At 55.9% G+C, this 25,494-nt stretch overlaps 1 protein-coding gene across 7 annotated transcripts in view; it reads left to right on the top strand.

Annotated features, from left to right (window-relative positions):
* Positions 1-25,494, top strand: part of APBA2 (amyloid beta precursor protein binding family A member 2) — a 242,695-nt gene that overhangs the window by 215,259 nt on the left and 1,942 nt on the right. For 6 of the 7 annotated variants that reach the window (XM_059371702.1, XM_059371703.1, XM_059371705.1 and 3 more), the window contains 8 exons: positions 3,312-3,457; positions 4,058-4,093; positions 7,385-7,471; positions 9,932-10,117; positions 13,330-13,509; positions 14,317-14,529; positions 16,062-16,181; positions 23,551-23,691. In XM_059371702.1, the coding sequence (XP_059227685.1) occupies positions 3,312-3,457; positions 4,058-4,093; positions 7,385-7,471; positions 9,932-10,117; positions 13,330-13,509; positions 14,317-14,529; positions 16,062-16,181; positions 23,551-23,691 (1,109 nt within the window). The remainder of the gene's footprint in view (positions 1-3,311; positions 3,458-4,057; positions 4,094-7,384; positions 7,472-9,931; positions 10,118-13,329; positions 13,510-14,316; positions 14,530-16,061; positions 16,182-23,550; positions 23,692-25,494) is intronic. The other variant, XM_059371706.1, reaches the window with a different exon arrangement.

Here is a 25,494-nt window from a genome sequence, read left to right as displayed (position 1 = left end):
CCTCCTTGGCCTTCACTGACCCCCGGGGCTGTGGAGCCCTTGGACCACCACCCATCTGCTGCCACAGGCAGCCTCCAATGGATCCAGCAAGGCCAGCTGTGTGGGAAGAGCTTTCCCAGAGAAAAGGATGTGGTGGGAGACCACCCAGAGGGGCAGCTCTCCCCCTCCAGACGTAGGCCCTACTTTCTCCTGTCTCCTCTCCCCACCCAAGGCTCCTGAAAGGACCCCTTCACTTGGTTCTGGAACAGAAGATGCTTCCTTCCTCCAGACACAGATGAGGGGCTGGGAGAGGTACTTGGGGAAAGGCTTTGCCAGCAGACTGTGGGCGTCACGGGGGTGTCCATCCTGGGGGGAGGACTAGGTAGGCTCTGTGAGGGCTCTGTAGCCCTCTCAGAGAGGGCTGCCCCCAGCCCTCTGAGGAGCGGGGTTTGTTCCCTGAGGGTTTGGGGGAGCCGCCCAAAACTTATCCAAGATCCCTAGAGCAAATCATCTGAGCCCCCAAGAGGAAGGGGTGCGTCCTCTGGGCACTGCTAGGGAGGCTGTCAAGGTCAGTGGGGAGCAAGAGAGGGCATCCCCAGGGCAGGGGTGTCAGGGTGCGAGGGCCCCCACCATTCTGTGGTTCATGACCTGGGGCGTTCCTAAGGTGGGACCTGCTGGGCCCATTATTACCAACAGATTCCTTTCAAACTTCAGAACACTTGACCTTGTTCTAAAGCACGTTATAAAAATTGCCTTTAGTGCAGGAGCTGGGGTGCTGGCTTGAGAGAGAGGGGAGTATGTCCCCGGCTGTCTGACATGTGAGCCCCTGGGGAGGGGTCTTCAGGCAGCCAGTTGAGGCTAATGGACACATGCTAGGACCAATTTCGGAGCTTTAATGGCAAGTCCACAAGCTGAGGCTTGTTCCAGTGAAAGCCTAATGCACGGGTCCCCACCAGACATCTCCCCGTGGGCCATTATCTCCTGTGGTTTGAAGAGAACTAACGTTTCAGAAAGTAATTTGAAAAGCCCGCCCCAATCCAGGGTCGGCTGGACGTTCCCATCCCATCTCGGGGTGACAGCCTGCACACAGTGGGCCCCTCACTGAGCCCCTAGTGCCCGAGTAGCCGGGGATGGGCATGTGGGCCAGAGCTGGGGCCCCAGTCTCTGGGGGTCTGCTGACGTCGGGATGACAGAGCCCAGTGAAACTGCCCTTGTCCCCTCACACACACGGGCCTCTGAATGGGAGCACTGGGTTTTGGGGCTCTCAGGACATTCTCCTGAGAGAATGAGAGGCCCCATGCAGTTTGCAGCAGGGGAGTTCTAAGAGGACCCTCTCGTGGCAGCGCGGGGAGTCACCTGTGGGTAGAAGGTTCAGGTCTTTGTCTTGCTGCTGTAACCAAGCACCAGAGGCTGTGGGGTTTATAAACCATGGAGGATGAAAGTCCCAGATCAGGGTACCCATGTGGTCAGGCCCCCTTCTGGGTGACAGACGGCCTTCTCTCAGTGTCCACGCGTGGCAGAAAGCAGTCAAGGTTGCTCTCCAATGTCCCTTTTATTAGGGCACAGATGTCATTCCGGAGGGCTCTGCCCTTCTTGACCTCACAGATCACCTCCCAGAGGTCATACTGCTAATCCCATCATGTGGGGCCGGGCGTGGGGTGTTGGGGGGTGGGGAGGGTGCGAGGGCTTCCGCATCAGGATTTTGGAGGGCCACAGGCGGTCCACTGCTATTCACACGGTCTAGTTGAAGGCCGCCCTCACGTCCAGGATGGAAGGAGGCAGTGGCAGTGGCGGAACCGGAGAGAGGCCCACTTGGACTGGGAGGAACAGCCTTCGGGGGTAGGTTGGTTATGGGGAAGGATGAAATGGTGCTTATGCAGTGGGAGAGGGGGCGCTTCTCAGGGGCACCTCTGGGGTCACCAACATGTTCTGAGGGTATTTTGGGCTGTGAATTTGGAATGGAACCAGTCTGCCTTGTTGAGCGGCTCTGGTTCTTTCCAGCGCAGGCCTGCAGGTAACAGGTGGCTGCAGTTGTTCCTCGGCCCTGGGGCCCACAGGTGGGACGTGGGGCAAGGAATCGTGGGTGTTGGGCAGATGTTATGGGACTGGTGGACAGTGGCATCCGGGCTTTTGGCAAGTCAAAGCTTTTAGCAGCAGAGGGGGTCAGAGGGGAGAACACGGTTCCCCACAGCTGGCTGAGGGTCGGGGTCTGGAGGGGACTGCTGGCCACGGGGACCAGCCAGCCAGGCCTGTGGACCGTGGAGTGAGGGGGAGCCTGAGAGTCAGAGCCAAGTTCCCTCAGAAGGAGGGGTCTGACCGAGAGGCAGGCAGGGAGAAAGAAGGCAGAGACTTGGAAAGGAAGGTGGTGGGTCTCAGAGGAAGGCCTAGTGATGGTCTGTGGGTTACAGGCTGTGGACCCAGGGCCAAATGCTCCCAGCCACCCGGGTCCATGTATGAGGTTTTCCAGAGCCTGCTCATAAACAGACGTGCCCGCTCATAGACAGATGGCCTGGGCCTGCTTTTGTCCTCTGGATGCTGAGTTGACTCGTTGGAACTAGACTGCAAAGCCTAAGATATTTTCCATCTAGCCCCCTGCAGAAAAGTTTTGCTGACCTTACCTATCGCTGCCTGTCCAATACAGGAGTCACTATCCACATGTGGCAATTTCTGGGTAAATTATGTAGATTGCATGAAATTTAAAAATTCATTTCCTCTTACAGTAGCCCCACACATGGCTAGCAGTCCCCGTACTAAAGAGCACCAAGATAGAACATTCTACATCACAGCAGAAAGTTCCATTGACAGCGCTGGTCTAGAGGCTGCAGGGGGGAGCAAGAGCTATGTCACCCAGCCTGGATCTGAGGTGTAGGGAATGAGGGGACCCATCCAGGCGGGCATGTGATAGGACCAGAGCCCTACAGCGCAGACGCGGAGGAGAAGGCCCCAGAAGAACAGCAGGGTAGTGGGCAGTTTCTGCTCTCTGTCCTGTTTCTGGAGGGCTCGGGGGTAAGCCTGGAAATGCTGTCCAGTTTGGGAAAGTTTGTCTCTGGGATTGCAGCATATGGTTGTCACCTTGGAGGCTGAGATGCCCTGTGTGACAGCTGCCCGAGGTCCCGGAACTGTCCTCCCGAGCCATACGTGTGGACTTTTCTGGTCTGGGCGTTGCATTTGCTTTCTTCCGTGTACCACATGCTGCGTGGCGATGAGGGAAGGAGACTGGCCTTCCTCTGCTGACTGCGGATGGGCCCTGGGTCAGCCCTTTGCTTTCGTTCCCGGTCCCTGCGACATTATTCCTTGGTCCTCTGGGAGGATGCTGACTGTGCCCTCATCAGTTCCAGGGCCCTGTGAACCAGAAGACCTCATTGATGGAATCATCTTTGCTGCCAACTACCTGGGGTCCACCCAGCTGCTCTCAGAACGTAACCCTTCCAAGAACATCAGAATGATGCAGGCGCAGGAGGCCGTCAGCCGGGTCAAGGTACTGGTGGGCTCAGCAGGGCGCCGGTTTGGCCAAGTCAGCAACACTAATGGGGTCTGGCGGGAAGGGTGGGGGGTTGTCCGAGGAGATGCTCCCTCTGGGCAGGATAGGGTCTGTGGATGCTGCCAGCCCCTGGGGGCTGAGAAAGCATGTTGGGCCCCTCGTCTGTCCTCGCTGTCTCCTGACCTTCTTCATGGAGGCACAGGGACACGAGGTCATGGTGGTCTGGAGAAGAGAACACAGCACCCCGGGCCCTCCTGCTCCACACCCCAGCCCTGCTTCTCTGTCCAAGAGCCCGGTGCTTCTCTGCGCTTCCCGGCCAGTGGCATCACTCCGTCCCGTCTCACCCCGCCCCCCCGGATCCAGGTGGTTGTAGCTGATTCCCAGCGCCTGAGGGACGCGTGGGGGCGCTCCTCGTGGTCAGCGTGTGTGCTCACTCAAGTGGTGGCTACCCACCCCTCCTGCCCCTGTGGGGGGCTTCCCCTGAGCACAGGGTTGGAGTCCCTTGACCCCCAAGACCAAAATAACTTGGCTGCCCCTTCCTTCTCTTCCTTTCTTCCTTCCTTTATCCGTTTTTCTTTTCTCTTACATGCTGCGCAGAGGATGCAAAAGGCTGCTAAAATCAAGAAAAAAGCGGTGTGTAGGGCTGAGGGCTTGGCCTGGGTTTCTGGGCCTCGTCCTGTGCAGTTTGGGAGGGTGCGGTCCTGTTAGCAGGAATACACATCATGCGGCAAACAGCTTTTTCCTCGTCCCTGGGTAGATAAATAGACTTTTGAACAAACTACAGACACTGGTGTGTGGTTTGGTTGTTTTTTTTTTTAATTTTTAATTAAAAATTAATTTAATTAATTTAAAATTTTAATTTTTTAATTTTTGTTTTTAATTTTTAATTTTATCCACTTATGGAAAAATCTAATCATTGCCCTTTTTCCAGATTTCTTGTTTATTCTCTCCCATGCTAGAACACGGTTAATGCCGCGAAGTTCCTATTTCACGTAGATGTTTTTACAAGTGACATTTGACACGACCATGTGATGCATTTAACACTTAGGTCCCCCGTACAAAATTAATTAAATTGTTCTGATATTTAAAAACTCATTAGGCTTAATTTGTTAAATCAGGATGATGATGAGAAGGTCACTTTGCCCACGAGATGTGTTCCCCACTGGAAAGGGTTGCTGCGGGGCATCTGGGAGGCTCAGTAGGTTAAGCATCCGACTCTTGGTCTCCGCTCAGGTCTTGCTCTCAGGCTGGTGAGCTGAGGCCCCGCATCGGTCTCCCCGCCCAGCAAGCAGTGTGCTTTAAAAAAAAAAGGGGGGGGGGGGGGGGGGCACCTAGTTTCTGGCCATGAGCCAACTTAAAAAAAAAAAACAAAAACAATCACGTTGGCCTCCAATCATGTGTTTGTGAGCCTGGTCACTTAGTAAATGCTCAGTCCTCTCGATATAGGAAATCTCAAATGTTCGGTGTTAGAAGACACTGATTTGCTGCCCTTTAAGCTTGTCTGTCACTTAAAGGGCAAGAGATTCAATCCTCTGTTTACCACTTGAACAGCATTTTCTGGGTCTGGATGCTCACTTCCTCCTGTGATGAGACTTCTCTCCCTATGATGATATTTGCTCTTTGCCCGGTGGTGTCTCCTTGGATTCCTTGAGCTGTAGGAGAGGAAGGAACTCACCCATCTCCCTCCTCCCAGTGAGCCTTCTGCTAGGCACCTCCAGGCAGTGGAGATGGGCCTGGCTTTGCAGAGGTGGGGTATGCTTCCCTCCCAAGGGAGAGGGGCTCCCAGCCTTTGGTTTGTCCAGGGCAACTCTGGGCTGCCCAAGCACCAGGAGGCTGGAGCGGGGCTCTGGTCCTCAGTGTGCCATTCAGGGAGCCCAAAGGGGCTCCAGGGAGCAGGCGGGTCCAGCCCGGAACAGTCTCCAGACCTGCTGAGGAAAGCTGGTTAGATCCCTGGAGAGCTGTTCTTCCCAAACCCACGGCTCCTATTCTGGTCTGCTTACGTCTGGCCAGGCAAGCACTGAGAGGAGGATGCGTCACGAGTCTGGGACCAGGAGCAAGCAGCGTCCCCCACACAGCTAACCTGGAGTGACTATGGGGCCATGGCGCCCCATCCACAGACATGCCCACCCCGTTGTCGGGTGGCCTCTGTTGGATTCCTGCTGTTGACACACCCCCTTTCTTCCAGCAGAGAGCATGGCGGGGCGAGCTTTGCTGTCCCCTGTTCGGATCTGGTTTTGGCTTTCTCCATTCACCCCCAGTTCAAGCCCAGTCCCCTGCACGTTTGTCCCTCTTCTCCCATCAAGGGCACAGCACTCGAGCTTCCTCCAGAAATTGTCACTAAAACCCAGTCCACCTGCAACTTTTCTTCTTTTCCTTCTTCTTCTTCTTTTTTTTTTTTTTCCCCTTCTGGCCAAACCTACTTTTTCAAGCAAGAGGGTTTTGAGGAACAATCCCATAATATGTAACATTTGAAAGCATGTGGACATACGTGCTTAGACATACATGTTAGAATATAATCCGGTTTTTCAAATCAGAGGAAAAGTAGTTCCTCTACGTTCCTGCTATTTTCTTTTTCTTTTTTTTTTTTAAGATATTATTTATTTATTTGACCGACAGAAATCACAAGTAGGCAGAGAGGCAGGCAGAGAGAGAGGGGAAAGCAGGCTTCCTGCTAAGCATAGAGCCCGATGCGGGGCTCGATCCCAGGATCCTGAGATCATGACCTGAGCCGAAGGCAGAGGCTTAAACCACTGAGCCACCCAGGCACCCCACGTTCCTGCTATTTTCAACTGCATTATTTTGAACTGTATTTTTTTCTTCTTTTAAAATCAGTTGAAAGCAGTGTCACCTCAGGGTGGGCTGAAAGCCCAAAAGAACTTTTCCCTTGAAAACTGAGCTGCAATGCAAATATATCAATATTATATAGGGTCTCTCTGCAACTCTGATTTCTTGAGGAATTGTCAGCGGGGGGATTTTGGATTTCAGATTTCATAGCCAGGAATTAAATCACAGTTTCTGCTCTTTTGAAGTAGAAGATATGTCACCGTGGGCTCTCAGTGACCATAAAGTATTTCTTCCCTCAGTGGGTAAACTGAAAGAATTTGTATGTCATTGCCACTGTGCAGTAGTAATTAAAATTCCCATGGTTGTAAAAACCAATGAAAAGCTGTCCTGGTTTAGAGCAGACCCTGAATAAATAGTTCACCCAGCTTCTAGAACATTTCATGGACACATAAGCAATGGCCATAAGCTGAACACACTCCAGGAGCTGACAAAACAGGGGCGTTTGTGTGACAGCATCTTCTGATTTTTCGCATGTTGCTGGGAGGGCAGCACTGAGTCCTACTGGGGTCTTGCTTCCCTTAGGGTTTTTGGAAGATCAGCATTAAGCCTGCTGGGGGGGTTGACATAACTAGGACTATTTAAATCAGAAGAAGATGCTGACGATCTAATCCAACGCCTTTGAAAATTTCTTCCCCATTTCTGGGGATATTTGGAATCCCAAATCCCGGAAACGTGTGCAGCCCGAGTACACAGACCCTGTGCCTTTACCGAGTTTGATAAGCGTCGGCAGGCAGGCCTACATTTTAGGGAGTGGAGGGGCTGCGCTTTGGATGCTGGGACCCAAGACCCCAGGCGTCCGGCCCCCTCCATGCTCAGGCTTCCGGAAGCTGTCTCCTCCCTCCTTCTTCACGCCCTGTGCAAACTGCCTTCAGAACTCAGTTCGCTAGAGATTGTGCTGGAAGGCGGCGTGCAATTGAGATTTCCCAGGGCTGCTCCCAGCCGGAGAGGCATTTCCCTCTAGGGGCGCTCAGGGTCATTAGTAAAATTGTCAGGCCTTTGTTCAAATTAGGTTTTTTGTTTTGGGTTTTTTTTGTTTGTTTGTTTTATTCATTTGTAACAGTATCCACTGTCCTATCTTAGAATTCGGAGGGGGATGCCCAGACCCTGACCGAAGTGGATCTCTTCATCTCCACCCAGAGGATCAAGGTGTTAAATGCGGACACACAGGTAAGCGCTTTAAAGACCGTTGTTTAAAATCATGTCATTGAACCCCTAACTTCCCACCTCAGGAACCAGAGGAGAACGAGGTCTGGCTGCGGGAGAACTTTCCCTCTGGGAGTGAGCTGAAGGGCTGTCCCTGAGGACAGTCGCTGCGGACCCCGCAGCTTGAATGGGATGTGGTTGTGAAATCTGGAGCAAGCTGCGGGGGGGCGGGGGTGGAGAAAACCCTGCGGTGTCCTGTGGTGTAGGTGTGCTGCAGCCCTGATTAAGGAGGCAAAATGAAGGGGAAGGTGTGGGGAGCCGGAAGCTGTGTGCTCACCATCAGGGTTCTAGAAGGGCCTTCTGGAAACCTGGGCATGCCAGGCCTGGGGAATGGAGCAGGAGGGTGGAAAGGCCGTGTGAGCCCTTGGCCCTCCGAGGGGGTGGTGCTCCACCAAGGGGGTGTGTGTGTGTGGGGGGGGGGGCTGTCTTAAGATTTTACACCTGTGAACCATTCATCTGGCCAGCTTCTGCTCATTTTTCCTGGGCCTTCATCACTGCTGTTGGTGGGGAAAACAGATCCGTGAGGAACAAGTGAGCCGTGCCAGATAGAAAGGCCCACGCGGCGATGAGGAAGAGGGCAGGAGGCCAGCGGCATGGGGCAGAGGGAGGGAGGGGTCGGGAAGGCCTCTGGCAGTGCCCTGTGCCTGAAGTTTGCTGGGGAGAGGGAGGCTCCACTCACCTCCATTCCTAGACCCGTGGGAGGAGGGCCAGATGCCAGGGTAATGACCCCTTTGCTTCTTTGTCCTCAGCGAGTAATCTGTGTGGTGACTGTCCAGATGTGTGGGGACCCTGTTCCCTGATACCCATTTTGCCTGCAGGTTTTGGCACAAAGGATCATCTTGCTTGCGTTGGTTCTAACATTGGAAGTGCAAAAATGCTGCATTTCCTAATTATGTCACACTCTCCACTTTTTATTATTGCACCTGACCCCAGGCAGAAGACCTTTTGTTTCTTTCTCACTCTCTTCACTGTGGACAGATGGATCGATTTATTTATTTATTTGTTTGTTTGTTTGTTTGTTTGTTTTTTTGGTGACTAGTGTTATTCTTTTTGGGGCGCTGGTGATCCCCAGTTGGACCTTTCAACTGGGTCCTGGGTGGTTTGGACATCTTTGCTTTAGTCGCTGATCACGTCCTTGCTTTCTGAGGCGGTGAGCTGTTCCGAGCTCCCCTGATGTTTCCCCAGCCGCAGACCTGGAATCGGCAGTTTCTTTGAGGAGTCACACGCACTTCCTTTCTGTGGGGAACAATATTACAGAAACAAAGATCCAGGCGCTGGCCGTGCCCATGGTCGCAGGGGTCTCATTGTTCCTGGGGCTTTGCCGCGAGCGGAGCTAGACAGTATATGTGTTCTAAAAAGCCCAGAGTTCACACTTGTCCCTCTGTCTGCCCGGGATCTGTGGCCACAGGGTGCTGAAGAGGCACCCTCGGCGGTTTCCGGACCAGTCCCCCTTCCTGAAAAGTGGCTCTTGGGGCTTAAAACCCCCACCCCACCTCACCCCATCCCACCCCACATGGCCTTGGCCAGGAAACAAATCAGCTCCCGAAAGACAGATGCGGGGTAATATCTGCTGTAAAAGTAGATTCTGTGAGGAAGAAAAGAGGCTTCCGAGGTTGCAGAAGCAGCCAAATCTTCTTTTGTGGAAAAAGCACAAAGGCATAAAAGACCAACTGATTAGTTTTTCAGAGCTTTTGTGTGCAGCCTTGTTACATAGGGGTCACAAGCAGGATGCTCAGGGGAGATTCCTGGAAGATGACAAAAACCATCAAGGGTAATGGACCTGCCAGGAGCCCAGGGAATTGAATGGCCAGAGACGCATCGATCAGTCAGGGGAGCTGCCTCAGGGTCCCCTGACGGGGGACTGTCCTGCTTGGGCTCCCCGGGAAGAACTCATCTGTGGAAAACTTTGGCCTCACAGCCTTCCTCAGCTGCTAGGGAGAAGCACATGGCTTGCAGAGAAGGGACCCTTCTCCAAAGCCACAGATTGCCTCTGCCAGCTGCCCCCCTTCCCCCAGCAGGGACAAGAGTGGCCCCTGACCTTGTGCCTGCAAGAAACAGTGGGAGGGTGCTATGGGGCAAAGCCAGAGTCACTTTGACTATGCATCACTGCCCTCGAACGCCATGTTTCCCAGAGCAGTGACTGTCAACCAGGGTGATGTTGTCCCCCATGGGGGCATTTGGCAAAGACTGGAAATATTTCTGGTGGCCACAGCTTAGCAAAGGGGCGAAGCTACTGGCATCTAGCCAGGAGAGGTCGGGGGTGCCACTAATTGTCCTACAGTGTGGGGGACAGCCCTTCACAGTATAGAAGGACCCAACCCAAAGGGCATCAGCGTTGAGGCCAAGAAATCCCGAACTTGAGTGTGTTGTGATGGCTTGTTCTCCCTAACGTTCCCTAACGTGGATCTGTCCCACTCCTGACAGGAGACCATGATGGACCACGCCTTGCGCACCATCTCCTATATCGCGGACATCGGGAACATCGTGGTGCTGATGGCCAGGCGCCGCATGCCCCGGTCGGCCTCGCAGGACTGCATCGAGACCACCCCTGGGGCCCAGGAGGGGAAGAAGCAGTACAAGATGATCTGCCACGTGTTCGAGTCCGAGGACGTAAGTAACCGTGCGGGCACACAGGGACCCTCCCTGTGGGCCCGACCTCACCACCGCCCCAGCGGCATCCCAGGCTCTTTAGAAACTGCGCCTCAGGTGGAAATCTGGTGCACTGTCATTGATGTCTCCGATGGAATCAGAATTTTTTGGTTTTTGTTTGTTTGTTTTTCCTAACATTCAGAGTTTGCGAAGAGAGTGAACATAGTTTTATTTCACTTCGTGAAATAACGTCCTTCAGGGCTGTTTGTAAATTGAACGTGGTTGAACAGGCCAGGGGCGCTAACAAATTACTCCTGACTTTTTGGTGGTTAAGATGTGCATCTTCACACGCCAGGCTTGCATACAAAGAAGCAATGTCTGTGCCCAGGAATAGCTCTGCTTTTGCTCATGGCCATTTCTTGTCGTAATTCAAAATACTTCACACTCACTAAGAGAGCATGAACCCCTTGACTCTTTCCTTCAGTGGGATGAGAGCATCTTTCTGAGCCTGGAGCTGGGAGAAGTGAACCAGAGAAGGGAGCAGGGGGCCAAGTGGTGAGCACAGGAGACTTTGGGCTAGGTCTCTCTGCTGCCCCCTGGCGGGAAGATCTTGTGGGTGTTGCCAAAGGAGAATTTCGAAAGCCAGTCCTCCCTGGATATTTGGAAAAGGGCATTCTTGTTCACATATGGGCTTGCAGGGCAGGGACCTGAAGCAGAAGGGAATGGCCCCCAGATTTTTATATGTGAAGGCAAGACTGAGGTAGAGTCTTCCTTTTGCTAAGCAGTTGAAGTCATCTAGAAGTGCTTTGAAGCAATGGTATATTGATGGGAGAAGAAATTTAAACACATACCCGCTGGTGCACACACAGATTCTTCTCCCCACGATCCAGATCTCCTTGGGCACCTGGATGGACACTTCCATGGGACTCGGGGCTAGAGGATGTCTTAGAGACCTGGTGGGGAGAGATGCGTCCTCGGGAAGGGCTGTGAATGATGGGCAGGGCAAGACCAGTGGCAAATGGTGAGCAGCCGGCCGGCAGAGAAGTCACAGGAGCAGGGAATGCCATGGGCCTCCGAGCTGCCAGCCCCTGTGGATGGCCGCGGGCCGAGGGCTAGAGTCGGAGGTGCTGTTGTCTGGAGGTGAGCATGAGTGGGACTCTGAGTGGCCCTTGAAGAATTGAGGGCAGGACCCTCCTGGTAGGGTGTGTGTGGGAATACCCAGCAGTTGCCCAGAGCATAGAACTTGGATGGTGGCTCCGTCCGGGGGGCTGCTGGGGATGAGTAAGGGGTCTGAGGGTCTGCTGGCAGCAGATGGAACACCTACAGAAAATGAAAAGTGGCAGTAAGGATACCAGGGGCTCATTCTGAGACTCAGTTTCCCTCTATGAGATGGAGCTCAGACGCTCCAGGACTGAGGCCAGGGTATATGACCCACACAGGCGAAAGTGCTAAGGCAAAGGAGCGCTGGGGTGTGGCAGCTCCCATTCCCCCCCCCGCCCACCTCCTGCAGGAGGCCGCCGCTGAGTGCCAAACTGCCAAAGCCAACCCTTCTCTGAGCCCCTTGTACTCCCCCCTGCCTGAGCGGGGCTCCTGGCTTCACAGCATTGAACACCCACAGGCCCTGGCTGTGAGCTGAGGGGACAGGGGAGCCCCTTGTCTGCAGGGTTCCCAGTGTGGCCCCCAGGCTGGCTGGGAGGGACACTAGGACTTGGGGCAGATGGGGAATTGGGAGACTGCCCCCAGCTGTTGGTGGGGAAGTGCCTAGAGTTCTTGGATTGCACCCTGGCATGAAGGGCCTCACTGTCCCCAGGAGCTTCTATGGATTGGGGTGGGGCACCCAGGCAGAGCCCCAGACAGAGCCCCAGGGCATCAGACAGCATCACCAGGCGATCCATACAGGGGTGAAGGGAGCCATGCTCTCAGAACCCCTCCCTGTCAGAGGACTACAGTCAAGTGAGGACAGACATGGAGGCCTGGGGGCAGCGGGCAGCAAGCCTTGGGACCCCAGTCGGGCAGGGCAGGTCCTGGGCTCTCATTCACCGCCCCCACCTTCTTCTGGCCTCTTCCCGAGGTCTGACTCCCAGCTTCTGCTAGAGCCCTGGCTGTTCCTCTGCTGCTCTCCAGTGCACCATCTCTGGGCTCTCCACCCTTCAGTCCACATGTGCCCAGGCGGGGGTGTCCCCTAGTGGCCTCCAGGGAAGGTAGCTCTGGCCAGTCCGCCCTAAGCAGCGCAGCCAAAATGCTGGTCTTGGGAGCGAGCAGGGCTTATTCCTGCCAAGTGAGCATTGCCTGTCCTTCCTGTAAACTATTCTGGGCCCAGTGTGGGAGGGCAGTTCAATCTAGACTCCTTACCTATTTCAGGAAAGCTTTCCATACTCCAGCTCTACTTTTATTGTCCAGCCCAGCCCACTTTGGTACAGAGACATACTCATTTGTAGCACTTAAAGCATGCAGTGTATAGAGGGAGAAAGAGATTTAAGCATTTAGGTCAAAACCAGAGGGAAAGCCTGGCAATGACTTTTCAATGTCCAGCACTCTGTAGTGTCAGAAATTCAATGATGTCCACACAAGTGGTTCCTTGTAATGGAACGACATGCTTTGCTCTGTAGGGTCTGTACTGGTGTCTCCAGGTCTTGTGCTTTTCATCAGCGTCAGCCTGAAACAGCCACACTGCCCCCCACCCCCAAGAACAGCTGGACATATACCGTGCCTCCCCAGTTGACATTGGGTTCTGTTGCTAAAGAGACATAAATAAAATGTTGGGGAGACAGCTCAGTCTCTGTGACCCTCCTCCAAGAACACACAACTTAAGTTTATTTTTGGAATAAGATGGGAAGAAAGAAAATATAGTACATTTTTCAGTTAAAGCAATGAAAATAAGATGTTTAGCAAACAAGCCATAATTTTTCTGGACTTTATTTGAAACTGTGCTTTGTCCTGGATGGTCTGGGACTTAAATGGCTCAGGTGGGAGCAGATAGGATCGGGCCCTGCTAAGTTCAAGACAGCAAAGAGGCTTCCCCTAAGGTGGCTGACCGTGGGGTGTTGCCGTGAGAACAGCCCATCACCAGAGGAGGGTCTGCAGTTTCTCTCTTGTTGCTTTAAGCCCAGGCAAGGGCCTACCCCAGGCTTACACGTGCCCCTGCACCCAGCCCTGTCACAGCCCCTCCTCTCCTGGCTGCGTGGCGCCTGTGGTCCTGTGCCGGTCGCTAGTGGGCTTCTCCGTGCCCACAGGCCCAGCTAATCGCACAGTCCATTGGCCAGGCCTTCAGTGTGGCCTACCAGGAATTCCTGCGGGCCAATGGCATCAACCCGGAAGACCTGAGCCAGAAAGAGTACAGCGACATCATCAACACCCAAGAGATGTACAACGACGACCTCATCCACTTCTCCAACTCTGAGAACTGCAAGGAGGTGAGACACACACACCCTGGGCAGACCACAGGATGCCACACTGCTGTGGCCCCTGCCACCACCCACGCTGGGCCCCTGCACACCAGAGCTCCCCGACCCCCCGCCACGATGCCCTGGAGCAGCTCGCTCGAAGGGCCCTCATGCGAATCCCCACCCTCACGGCAGAATGAAGCGCTCCCCGGAAAGTACATTTGTGCCTGCCTTTGGAGCTGAGCACTTGTGTGTGAAATGAGGTGTTGTTGTAACAAAGGAGCTGATTACAGTCAGTCTTAATGACCTTGAAAATGTGCCTTTTAATGCCGCTATTATCATCTACTGGAGCTCAGCACCCAGGAGGTGTTTCTGAAAAGCATATAAGAAGCATCTTCAAAATGGGGAGCTTCGGGGCACTGCCCAGGGGAAGGAATAATCAGACTGCTGTTGAATGAATGAGTGAATGAATGAATGAATGAATGACTATTCCAGACTTAGTGCTGAATGAATGACAGGCAGCTTTCTGAGAGTGAGCCTTGGAGTGGAATGAAGGTAGGACTTTTCTAGATCAGAGCAAGAGCCGGGGGCAGATTTGAGTCCTGGAGTCTATCATTCTTCTCGCCTCCATGGGTTGGTGGGAGGTGAGAAGAGCAAGAGGTAGGACCTGGAGGCCCGCTGGGGCCTGGAGGGGTCCATGCCAGGCATGGGCAGGAGGGTGTCTGTGCTCCTGGTTCAAGCTTGGGAGCCAGAGCCAGGCGAGGCCGGAGTGAGGTGGTAGGCGCACAGCTCCCCGGCCCCCACCACGGGCACCTCTCACCACTCATGTCCTTATAGCTGCAGCTGGAGAAGCACAAGGGCGAGATCCTGGGCGTGGTGGTGGTGGAGTCGGGCTGGGGCTCCATCCTGCCCACGGTGATCCTGGCGAACATGATGAACGGCGGCCCGGCAGCCCGCTCAGGGAAGCTGAGCATTGGGGACCAGATCATGTCCATCAACGGCACCAGCCTGGTGGGGCTGCCCCTGGCCACCTGTCAGGGCATCATCAAGGTGTGTACGTGGGGCCCCTGCCTTGTTTTATTCTCACTACCTTGTCCTTTCTCACTTGACACGTGAGGAAACAGATCTGGAGAGACCCCAGCTGCCCTTGGGGGTGAGAATGGGATATTTGGTTTCACTGATGCCATTTCTGAGGGACATGGACCCCAGGCAAAGGCTGAGGACCCCCAGATGCAGGGTGACCCGGCATGTGTGGGACTTTCGCAGACTAGCACCAAGAGTCCCATTTCCTGGGCACATGGGGAGGGTTGGTCACCCTGCAGGGGTCTGAGAGTAGGGCTGGCGGCTCTGACCATCTGGCCCGTGAGCCTGCAGCTTTGGGAGATGCTGAGCTCCCAGTCCCTGCTGGGGGGTCCTCATACCTGGTTGCCCTGGCTAGAGAAGAGCCTTGGGACAGGAAGCTCAGAGAGGCGGCCCAGGGGCCTGGTGCTCCTGTGCCTTTGTCCTGTCCAGGGTCTCCAGACAGTGGGCTCTGCCTGCTTGGGGGCAGCCCTGGGGCGTCCGTGGGCGTTCTGCCCCCAGCCCCCTGTGGCTTGTTCCCTCCTCACCTGCTGCAGTCTTGGTGCTGGAGGACAGGCCTGTGTCCTCATCAGCCTGACAGCTGAAGGGCATTCAGAGGTCACCTGCTGGGCGACCACCTTAGAAGACAGACAGGTAGGCACCGCACAGCCCTCAGCCGCGGGACCAGAGACTTCGTCTGCGGGGACTTATCCTCACAGCCATGGCCTGGGGCACCTGCTGACAGTCACAACCTCTCTGGGGCCTGATGTCCCCCTTGGCTTCAGCTGGCCAAGTCTCACTGTGGACACTAGGTCCTCTTGCTTAGAGATTTTCACTGAGCCCCTCACCACCTGTTTCTGCCCCTGCCATTCGCACATTTTGTTTGGAGGAAGGCTTCCTCCTGGTCCTTCTTCTTCTTCTTCTTCTTCTTCTTCTTCTTCTTTTTTTTTTGTTTTAAGATTTTATTTATTTTTTTTGTCAGAGAGATAGCACATGTAGCCAGAGAGGCAACAGAGGCAGAGAGAGAAGCAGGCTCCCCGCTGAGCAAGGAGCCCCATGTAGAATTCAATCCCAGGACCTCAGGATCATGACCTGAGCTGAAGACAGCCACTCAACCGACTGAGTCACCCAGGCATCCCCCTCCTGGTCCTTCTAAACAGAAGGAGCTCCTCCTGCATCCAGTGTTGGCTAGAGGCCCTTCCCGTGACCCTGGTGCTGTCCCGCTGGTCATGCACGGTGGTGGGCAGGGCCTGGCCTCTGTCTCCACGAGCAGCTTGGTTTCATCTGGGTCAGATGGCGTATCAGAGCACAGCGGGCCATGGCCTGCACTGCCGCCCAGGGTAGCCAGCCGCCGCACACGCGGGTTGCACAGAGGGACCTGGAGGCTGAGAGGGGGCTGACCCACCGGCCTTGTTCCCCTGCACCCCCCACCCTGCCTGCTGACTCAGCCTCGGTATGGGCGGGCGAGCACATGCTTGTAGGTGGCATCCGAGGCTCCCTGTGACTCCCGCCCCGTCCCACAGGGTCTGAAGAACCAGACGCAGGTGAAGCTCAACATCGTCAGCTGTCCGCCGGTCACCACGGTCCTCATCAAGCGACCTGATCTCAAGTACCAGCTGGGCTTCAGCGTGCAGAATGGGATCGTGAGTCTGCCCTCTCCGCCTTGGCCACCTCCACTGTGCATGTGTGGGCCTGGATGTAGGGAGCCCGTGCGGGGGGTCAGGGGCAGCTCTCCACCCCCCTGCCCCTGCAGCCGCTTCTGATGGCACAGGCCCCTGTGGGTGGGCACAGCTGGGCGGGAGCTTTCAGCTCTTCCAGAGGCAGGTCCCTTCCCACTAGGGAGGGAGGGCTGGTGTGTGTTGGAGGAATGGGTGGGTCCCTCTAGCCCTGCTCGAAGCATCCTTGTCCCCGTGATGGCTGGTCCCTCCTGTTTCCAGCCATTGCAGTCTGGACACATCTGGCCAATGGCAACATCCTACTCTCTATGTTCAGCAAACAGATATTTACTCATTCACTCATTCGTTCACCCATTCAGAGCCATTTATGAGGTGCCTGCACTGGCTAGGCACGGAGGAAGCAGAGGCCTTCCGGGAGGAGGTGATTCTGGGCTCAAGTGAGTGTTAGTCTACCCAAACATCTGTGCCTATTCCTCAGGCTGAAGCTCGTAGTTCAGGGTTCCTGCCTTTTCTTTAACCCGTCTTTGGCTGAAGTGAATCTGTTTCCTTGGTCCTTTCTCGTGCAAAGGTCCCAGTGGGCAAAGATGTGGCCACAGATGGAGGACAGAAGAGGTGAGGCTGGTCACTTCCAGATTGCTTAAGCCAACGTTGAGTCTTAAAGACCTGAGGAAGAGATCGTGCAGTTGGTGGGAGTCCTGTCAGGGGAGGGGAGATATGTATGGGTGCCCCCATGCGCAAGGAAGAAACACAATGGGAGAACATTCTAGAAAGACAACTGTCAAGGGATCAAAAATTTTCCCTGTTGCTATCCAGTGCAGAAGTGTGGAGAGTTACTTGTGCTAGGGAGAGTCACGGGGCCATTTCTGTCCCTTCTGTGTTAGTGTGCCCTTGCTGGTGTAACAAGTATTCTCCAAATCTCAGCATACTGAATTGGTTCCTCATTCAGGTCACAGTCTGCTGTGGGGCTGGGGGGGTGGTCAGGTCAGTCTGCGTGCCCTCACCTGGGATTTGGAAGCCAGCACTCACTGCTCTACGTCTGGCCAGTAGCTGCAGGAAGATGGGGACGTAGGTGTGGTCCTTGCCATTTCTAGCCACACCTCACTGGCCCGACAGGACTTAGTCCCACACTGCACAAAACATGGCAGGCTGGGAAGGTGGCCACCTGCTGCTTGTGACAAAGAGGGAAAGGGTATGGGGGCATCTAGGCAGCGCTGGCCAGACCTTCCTCGCTGTGTGACCCTGAGCGTGTCAGTTAACCTCTCTGGGCTCTTCTCAAAATGCGACTGTGAGGGTTAATGGAGAAAATCCATAAAGTACACGGAGACATGTAGAGAAGGCCCACTGGTCCCGGATTCGGCAGAGGAGAACGCCCCTTTGGCACTTGTATCCAGGCCTGGGGCTAGGTTGTCTGCAGCCTTCTGGGGACTTCTGTCCAGGTCAGGGCCTCTGTCCCAGATGCTGGCCGGGTGGGGGTGTGGCCTGACCCTGTCCTGCCCAGCCAGTCTGCTTACGGTGGGTGCCCTGGCATAAAGCAGCTGCTGGGAGCACGGTGTGGATGAGCTGGGGCCCCGTGATCGGGGAGGCGCCAGGCGGGGCCTTCTGACCTGCCGCCGACATGCTAAGCACTCACACAGGGCCTGCCTGGGAGCCACGCTGCTGCTTCCAAGGAGCCTCCCTCCCATGTGGAGGAGGCTGCCGTGTGGTGGCGGCTGCCGTGTGGTGGCAGGGAGAGCTGCCTCTTCTCAGGGACCGTGAGCCCAGGACAAGCCTGACGCCACCCCCTCCCCGAACCCCTGCCTCTCTTCAGCTTGTCTCATTACACCTGCCTGAGGAGGAGTGTGGGTGGTCTTGAGGAGGTGACCGCCACACAGAGAGGCTTAGTACCTGGCCCCAGGGCCCACAGCCAGGGAGGCCCTCAGGGACTGTGGGGGAGAAGGTGGGGGCAGGGGGAGAGGAGAGGCAAGGAAGGGGCGCGGCTAAGTGAAAGCAAGCAGGAGAGGAAGGGGATGCTGTGAGGTGAGGTGAGCAGCCGTGAGGGACAGGTACGGTGGGTCTGAAGAGAAGCGTGAGGCTTCCTTCCCAGAGACAGTGGAATGGAGGCGGCTGGGAAGAAGGCAGGGTGGCTGACGGGGGGCTCTCCTGGGGAGGGTGAAGGGGGGTGGTCTCTGCAGGTGGGGACGGGCACGCCGGTCCATGTCAATGACTGCGAAGCAGAGGGCAGTGAGGCAGGCAGAGGCGCTTCTCTGAGCGCTTGGGAGAGGTGGGGAGAAGGGCAGCAGCAGATCTAGGCTCTGGGGGTCTCAGAGTTGGCGGGGGATGACACCCAGTTCTGCAGGCAGCATCGCCTGGGTTGTGCCTCCCTGGTCACTGACGCGCAGACAGGAGTCCTGAGGCAGAGTGCTGGTCACTTCTTGGTGCATCTGCCACAGGTCGAGAGTGCATGCAAAGCTTGGGGTCTGGGGGTGACACCATGGATGAGAAGCAGCGGGGGGCTGGTGGCAAAGAGCTAGGGCCTGGGCTGGTTCTTGAGGACTTGCTCCCAAGTATGTGGCAGCTGGCCCTGCGGGCCCCAGGGAGGGCTGTAGGTAAAGCAAACAAATCCGCAGGGTCTCTCCTGCCACGAGGCAGCCCCCCGGTGACCCCAAAAATGGGCAGCAGGTGGCTGCACAGATCAGTCCCCCATCTCCACTGGGCCCTGCAGCAGTGGCCTTCGGGTCAGCGGTGCCCAGGCTCTTCCCGTGCCTGCTCCGTGGCATGCCCGTGCCATGGACAGGTGTGGGGTATGGGGGCTTGGCTGTCCAGGGTCAGCTCCCTGTGTGCTCAGAGGCCCCAGGCAGCTGCTGCCACAGCCACCGCTCAGGCCATGTCTCCTCATCTGTGGTGGCTGACGAGGGCCACAGGCTTGGTTGCTCAGCGGGGCCTCATGGGAGGAGTGTGTTTGGGAGAACGTTCAGGAAGCCCGAGGGTGCTGACTCTTCTCAAGGGCTTGCTCTGGGGACAGAAGAGCTGGCTTTGCCCTTCACAGCATGGTCAGGGTGGACCTTGACTTCCCACCCACCCAGCCTCCCCACAGGGGCCTGGCCCGGTCACTGTCCCCTCTCCTGTAGTCCCCTGCTGCCTCGCAGTAGTGGAGCTGTCCCTTGGTTGGCATGTCTCTCACGACCAGCGGCCTCCCTATCCTCATTGTCCATGAGGCTCTCAGAGGTCCCCTTCGACCTTTACCAAGCCCCACACTTAGAGTCCTGGCTCCCAGGAAGCCCTCCACCTCCACCCCGCCTGACCACAGCAAGACCGGACGGTGGCAGGACACCTGACTGGGAGATGGCATTAGTCAGCTCCTGCATACACCCACTGTGGTTTTCTGCTCGATGACTACAAAAGCTTTTCCCATGGCAGGTGGCCGATGCCAGCGTGCAGGGTAAGTGGTTAGAGGAAGGATGTCCCAGCACTGGGGCGGCTCAGGAAGTCTGGGTGCTGTCGCGTGAGAAGTGAGAGGGAGGGGTTCTCTGCACAGCCGTCGGCATGTACATGCGTATGTGTTGCATACAGGCGTGCATTTACGTGCATGTGCATGTGCACATGCTGTGTACATGTGTGCACGCGCACGTGTGTGTGTTTGGGAGAGGTGCTAGCCTGGGCACTGACTGCCTTCTGGAACTTGGCCTAGCCTGCCTTTTCTCCAGAACGAGAGGCCCTGAGTGGCTAAGAAGCTGTAATGGGTTTTAGAATCAGCCTCCCTCACTTCAGCCCCAGCTTTCTCCTAGAACATCTGTTTCTTCTGTTTGTTTCAATTGTGGTAAAATCGATTAACATAACATTTACCATCTTAACTATTTCCAAGCGTCCAGTATGTTGTACAACCCTCTCGAGAAGTCTTCACTGTGGGAAAGGGAACTCTGCGCCCATCAAACACCGACTCTGGTTCCTTTCTCCCAAGCCCAGCTTCTGGCAGCCAGCGTTGTACCTTCTGTCTCTCTGAACTTGACTTCACTATGTGCCTCCATAAGTGGAATCAGGCAGTACTTGGCCTTTGGGGACCAGCCTTCTTTAACTCCCACCATAATGCCTTCAGGGCCCATCCACCTTGTAGCCTGTGTCAGACGTTCACTCCTTTTCAGGGCTGAGTAATATTCCCATAGATGACTAGCCCACATTTCACTTTTCCATGCATCTGTCAGTAGACACTGGGTTGCCTCCACCCCCCACCCCATGGGAGTGAATCGTGCTGTGGTAACTTGGGTGTGTGGGACTTCTGTTTTTCCAGTTCTAGTTTCACTGTTGCAAATACTCCTAGGCCTCCTGGTCCATCTGTCTGGGGCGTCTGGCCATGCATCAGTTCTAGCAACCAGGAAATGAAGCTCTTCCCACAAGCCTCGGGCATCCCTGGGCTGCTGGTGTCTGCAAGACTGGTCCTGTTAGGGAACAGCATTTTCTGTTACCATTTCACAGAGGACGAAGGAATAGGGAGGTCAAGGAACTTGCCCCAAGTCTCCCAGCTGGGAAGTGGCAGAGCAGGGATCAGGCCAGAGGCCAGCAGTTGTGAAGAGCGTGCCCACAGTCCCCGCTTGTACGAGGTGCCAGGGGGCAGTGGGTGAGCGTGTGCACGGTCTTGGCAGCCCTTGTGAGCAGCTCAGAGGCTGATACATTTGTACCGAAGGCTAGGGTGTTAGTGAGCCCCATACGTGTCCACTGGGCCCTGATTATGGCTTCGGGGCTGGGCCTGCCAGTCTCTCCTCTCACTAAGAGTGCAGGGACCACTGTGCTTCCTGGTGAGTACGTGCCACACAGCCAAGTTCCCCCGAATCCCCCGGAAAAGTTTGCTGACATCTGAGTTAGTCTCGCACAAGTGCTTTTTCCATTTTCAGCTCCATTACACCCAATGTACAATGCATTAGTTTGCAGACAGGCCCCGGATGACCCAGTTAGCGCTATTTCTAAACGGATCCTTCCTCTCTCTTTCCACACCACCATTCAGGACATCAGGAAGTCTCCCGCTGGGAGACATGGGCCTTCTCCCCCCCGCAGAAGTGCGCCCCATGAGGTTGGAACACACCTCGGTTCCTGTGGACATGCCTCGTTCAGGAAGGCCAGGACCCATGTGTGTGCATGCACACGGCCTTCTCCTCAGCATGTCCTGCCCCCCGCTTCTGTCTTCTCCCCCTGCCTGCTCCCCAGATTCCGGCTGGCCATTCCTTCTAAAGGTGCAAAGCCATTGTCTCTCCTGCTTCTTCTCACTTTCTTCCCCTGAATCTCCATGACTAGGGAGGAGGCTGCTGGCAGGGACAGAACCAAGCAAGATTGCAGCTTCCATGGACTGTCCCAGCTTCTTTGCTGGGGAGCACGCTGGGCCCTGCCTGACGCTTGGTCAATCTGGGAAGCGAGCTCGGTCACTGTGAACTATCTTCCTTGGGACCTTCGAAGAGCCCGTTTCAGTGGGCACAGAATGCAGTCAGATCGTCTCGGGGCGGGGAGACAAGGAGTGGAATTCTCCTTAATTCTCATGTGGAGAACTGGGCAGTCAGGCCTCCCTGTGTCACTCTCTCTGCCAGCCCCCTGGTCGACCCCATCTGACCTGAGTGCTCAGGTTCCAGGCCTGTGGCCTGCTCTGCTGCAGGAGTCCACTCGGCTGGGCCTGTGACCTCAGACTGCACATGTGTCCTGTACCGGAAAGACAGAAATCCCGAGGGCTGGGAGGGATGCAGATGGTTGGTTGAGAAAGGCCTGTGGCATCGGTGATGAGGCAAAATCCGCAAAACAAAGGACAGATGGGAATCCTGCATACGGTGCCAGGGTCAACCTGTGGTCAGTGGCCTTGGGAGTCTGTCTCAGCTTCAAACGTTGCCATGCCAGGTCCTGAGGCTGGGGACAGGAGGAGGGAGAGCAATACTGTCTAAGGGGGAGTGTCATCCCCCATCAGCCTCGGAAATCAGAGGCCCTAGCTAAATGAGCAGGCCAGGCCTGGGGTTGGATGCAAGGTGACTGTGACACTGTGACACAGGCAGGAGTCGCAGGGGTGCAGGCAGGAGGGCGTTCCCTACAAGACCCAGAGGAGAGTCCTGGATAATGACAAGCCTCGCCACGGAATGAGAAGAACCGTGAGGCAGAGAGAGGGCTTGGCTGTCCTGCCTGCTTTGAACACCCCGCCGTGGTTGTGCCTCCTGCGGGAAGGCTGACCTTTGATGTCTTAGGGCGCTGACCCGAGTCACCCTTCCTGATTCTGGGCTGGAGTCCCCTGCCGTCTCAAGTATGAAGATGTCTTAAAAAGTGACCAAATCCTCGAGGAGACAGGGGCTGTAATCATGGTGTTTTCAAATTAAGGACACCATAAGGACAAGGCCGAATTCACCATGAATTTGGTGGGGGCTCTAGATGACATGGGGTGGTCCCTGCGCACCTAGGCAACAGGGTCCAGACAGCCAAGGCTGCTCCAGCCTGGCTCCGGGCTGGGCCTTCCTCATTCTCCAGCATGGCTGGTGGGGTGCGGCCCTCCGGGGCTGCTGCGCTAATGTTGGGGAGGGGGCACCCGGGGTCTGGCCAGTGCTGGCCGAGGGGCTCCAGGTCAGAAAGAGACCTCCGGCAGTGGGTGGGCCGTCAGAAAACCTCAGCCCCAGAGTCCCTGCTGTTGGACCTATTTCTGCCCCTGCCTTGTGTTGTTGGAAGCAGCATGGGGTTCAGGGACCTGGTGTCTCCTCTGCTCCCTCCGACCACAACATCCCCAGGACTTCAGCATCGGGGTGCAGCTGGCCCCCTCTCTCCTGAGCCGGCAACTCTCACCCTCCGGGGTCTGCTGCCGTCTCCCCGCTGTCTGGGCAGGCATCCACCTTTCTGATGGCCTGATATTTAGTGAATTCCACACATGGGTGAATTTCACAAGCTCAAAGCTTTTCTTGTCCTTTCCCCAAACTCTTTCCGTTTATTGGCTCTTGAATTCATCACCTCCTTGTGAGATGGAGACAGTGACTTCTTAGCTTGTAAGAGGAGCAGAAGGGAGCCGGTGGGGGATCTTCCAGAATGTGCTTCCGCTGTACACACCACCAGCCCTCCACACTCCCCTGACACAGGAACTGAGGCCCTGGGATGGCTGGAGGGGCGGGGGGCAGATCTCCCGAGGGCCCGCAAGGTTCTCCCACAGGCCGTGCTGTTGACTTGTGTGTTTTAACCTAGTCCCGATCATAGATGTCCCTGATGGTAAGTCAGCAGTGGCATGCAGAAGCATTTGTCCTGTTGGCCTCTCCCTCTGCGTGCTCAATGTCCCTGCTTCCGGTTTGGGGATGGCAGTGAGCTCCTGGTGGGCGTGGCAGGGACTCGTGTGCTGACTTGACATGTGTCTGCTTAGATCTGCAGCCTCATGCGAGGGGGCATTGCAGAGCGAGGAGGCGTGCGAGTCGGCCACCGCATCATCGAGATCAACGGGCAGAGTGTGGTGGCCACGGCCCACGAGAAGATCGTCCAGGCTCTCTCTAACTCGGTGGGAGAGGTAAGGCTATGCCCCGTCACCTTGCTGGAGTCAGAGCCGGAGCTGGGGCTGTCTGAGCCCTACGTTTCCGTGACCGACCTCTATGCCCCTGAGAGGGTTTCCAGGGGGTGCTCGGGCAAGCCACTGACCCCTTCCTAGGAAAACCTTCCTTCTCAAGAGAGCCTGTCCTTGCTGGGAACTTGGAGCATGCCTTGACCTCTGCCAGTCACTCCCTCTGCAGGGGACCCTGGGCATCTGCTGAGCCGGGGGCTGTGTCTCTCACCCAGGGTGTGCCTGTGACAAGGCTGAGCAGATGGCAGGCGCCATTCGGCTATTCGTTCTGGCTCTGTGCTGTGGATGGGAGGGTGAAGGTGGTTGACACCAGCTTTGAAATGGGGTCTTGCACACTCCATGCGGGAGCCCTGCCCTCTGCGGGACTTACCCTCCTGGGCACAAGGCTCTGGTCCAGGGTTCGCCTCTGCCCGCTTCCTGCCATCTTCCTGCCCATGGAGCAGGCCAGCTGTGGCTGCTGCACCCTTTCCTGCATCGCTGGCTTTAAACTTCCTCCATTTCCAGTTCTTTCTGGCAACCAGCTTGAGGTGGACGAGGGTCAGAGCGGAAGGGCTCAGGTTTCCTCAAGACCTCATAAGTGAACAGGGTAATTGGAGATGAGAAGATGCTGAGGCTGTGCAACCAGTGTCTAGAAGGAGGACTCCCCCAGAGGCTAGTGTGGGGGGGTATTAGTGGCAATGGGGGCATGCGAAAGGGAGAGCCAGGACGAACGCGGTGAGGGTCTCCCCTGGAGAGGCGTGGGAGGCCGAGACCATGGCAGAGGTGGGTGGGGAGAGGGACCAGTTGCAAAGGGCGTGGGTGTTGGGTGGGAGTCACATTTGATTCTCAGGGCTGTGGGGGGGCGGCCCAGGGGGCCGTGGGGAAGAGGGTGTGGCTTCCATCTTAGTGACCACAGCTGGGGGGGGAGGGGGAGAGAGATGGAGAGCTTGGCCCCTGGGTGAGTTGGTGGGTGCTGTTTCCTAGGGGGCTTTTGGCCACATTTCCTGGGTTCCTACTCTGTGTTTTGTAAAACTACCAGGCTTAGGGAGGAGGTCTGTTTTCCCAGGGTTCAGTGGTAGCAGATGGCTGGCTTTTAAGATTGAGGTGGGGGGCAGGTAGGCACCATTAGCCTCCTTTTACAAATGGCTTCAAAGAAAGGAAAATCCAATTTTCCTAAGCGGGTGTTTGAAATGGCTGCCCCACTGGGGAGATGAGTCTCACACGTCTACGAAGAAACCAGTCACCGGGGGGAGAAATGTTTCCATGTCTTCAGACTTAGATCTGAGATGAAGTGGTACCCAAAAAGGCCGAGAGGCAGCCGAGGGTGTGGCTGGGCGATAGAAGTGTCTGCCTGCCGTCTCCCAGCATCCCTGAGCACGTGTGCAAAATCAGTCCCTGATAACAAGACGTGAGGTTTTGGATGGGTTTCAGACTGAGGAACGACACAGAATGTTCTGATGGAAGAAGCCACACCAGGCAGTGATGGGGGCATTAAAATCTAAACTGAGTATGGGGGTGGTGGGGGCCAGCCAGGAGCACGGGACATTGTGAAAACACCCTGCACAGCTGGCCTCTCTCTGGGTTGGTCAGATGGGGGCCTGAGACCTGCTTGCTGGAGGAAGGGCGGCCCTAGGGCAGCCACACCATGCCCCACCCCCCGCCACTGGCTACCTCTTGCTGGGCACTGGGGGCATGAGGCCTGCAGCACCCAGGCCATCCAGATGTCCCAGAGCTACAAGGCCTGAGCTCGGCATAGACCTGGGAACAGGGTAC

This window comes from Mustela nigripes, chromosome 13 (assembly GCF_022355385.1).
Source record: "Mustela nigripes isolate SB6536 chromosome 13, MUSNIG.SB6536, whole genome shotgun sequence".
NCBI lineage: Eukaryota > Metazoa > Chordata > Mammalia > Carnivora > Mustelidae > Mustela > Mustela nigripes.
The sequence above is the reverse complement of the archived record's forward strand: the minus strand, read 5'-3'. Positions and strand labels throughout refer to the sequence as shown.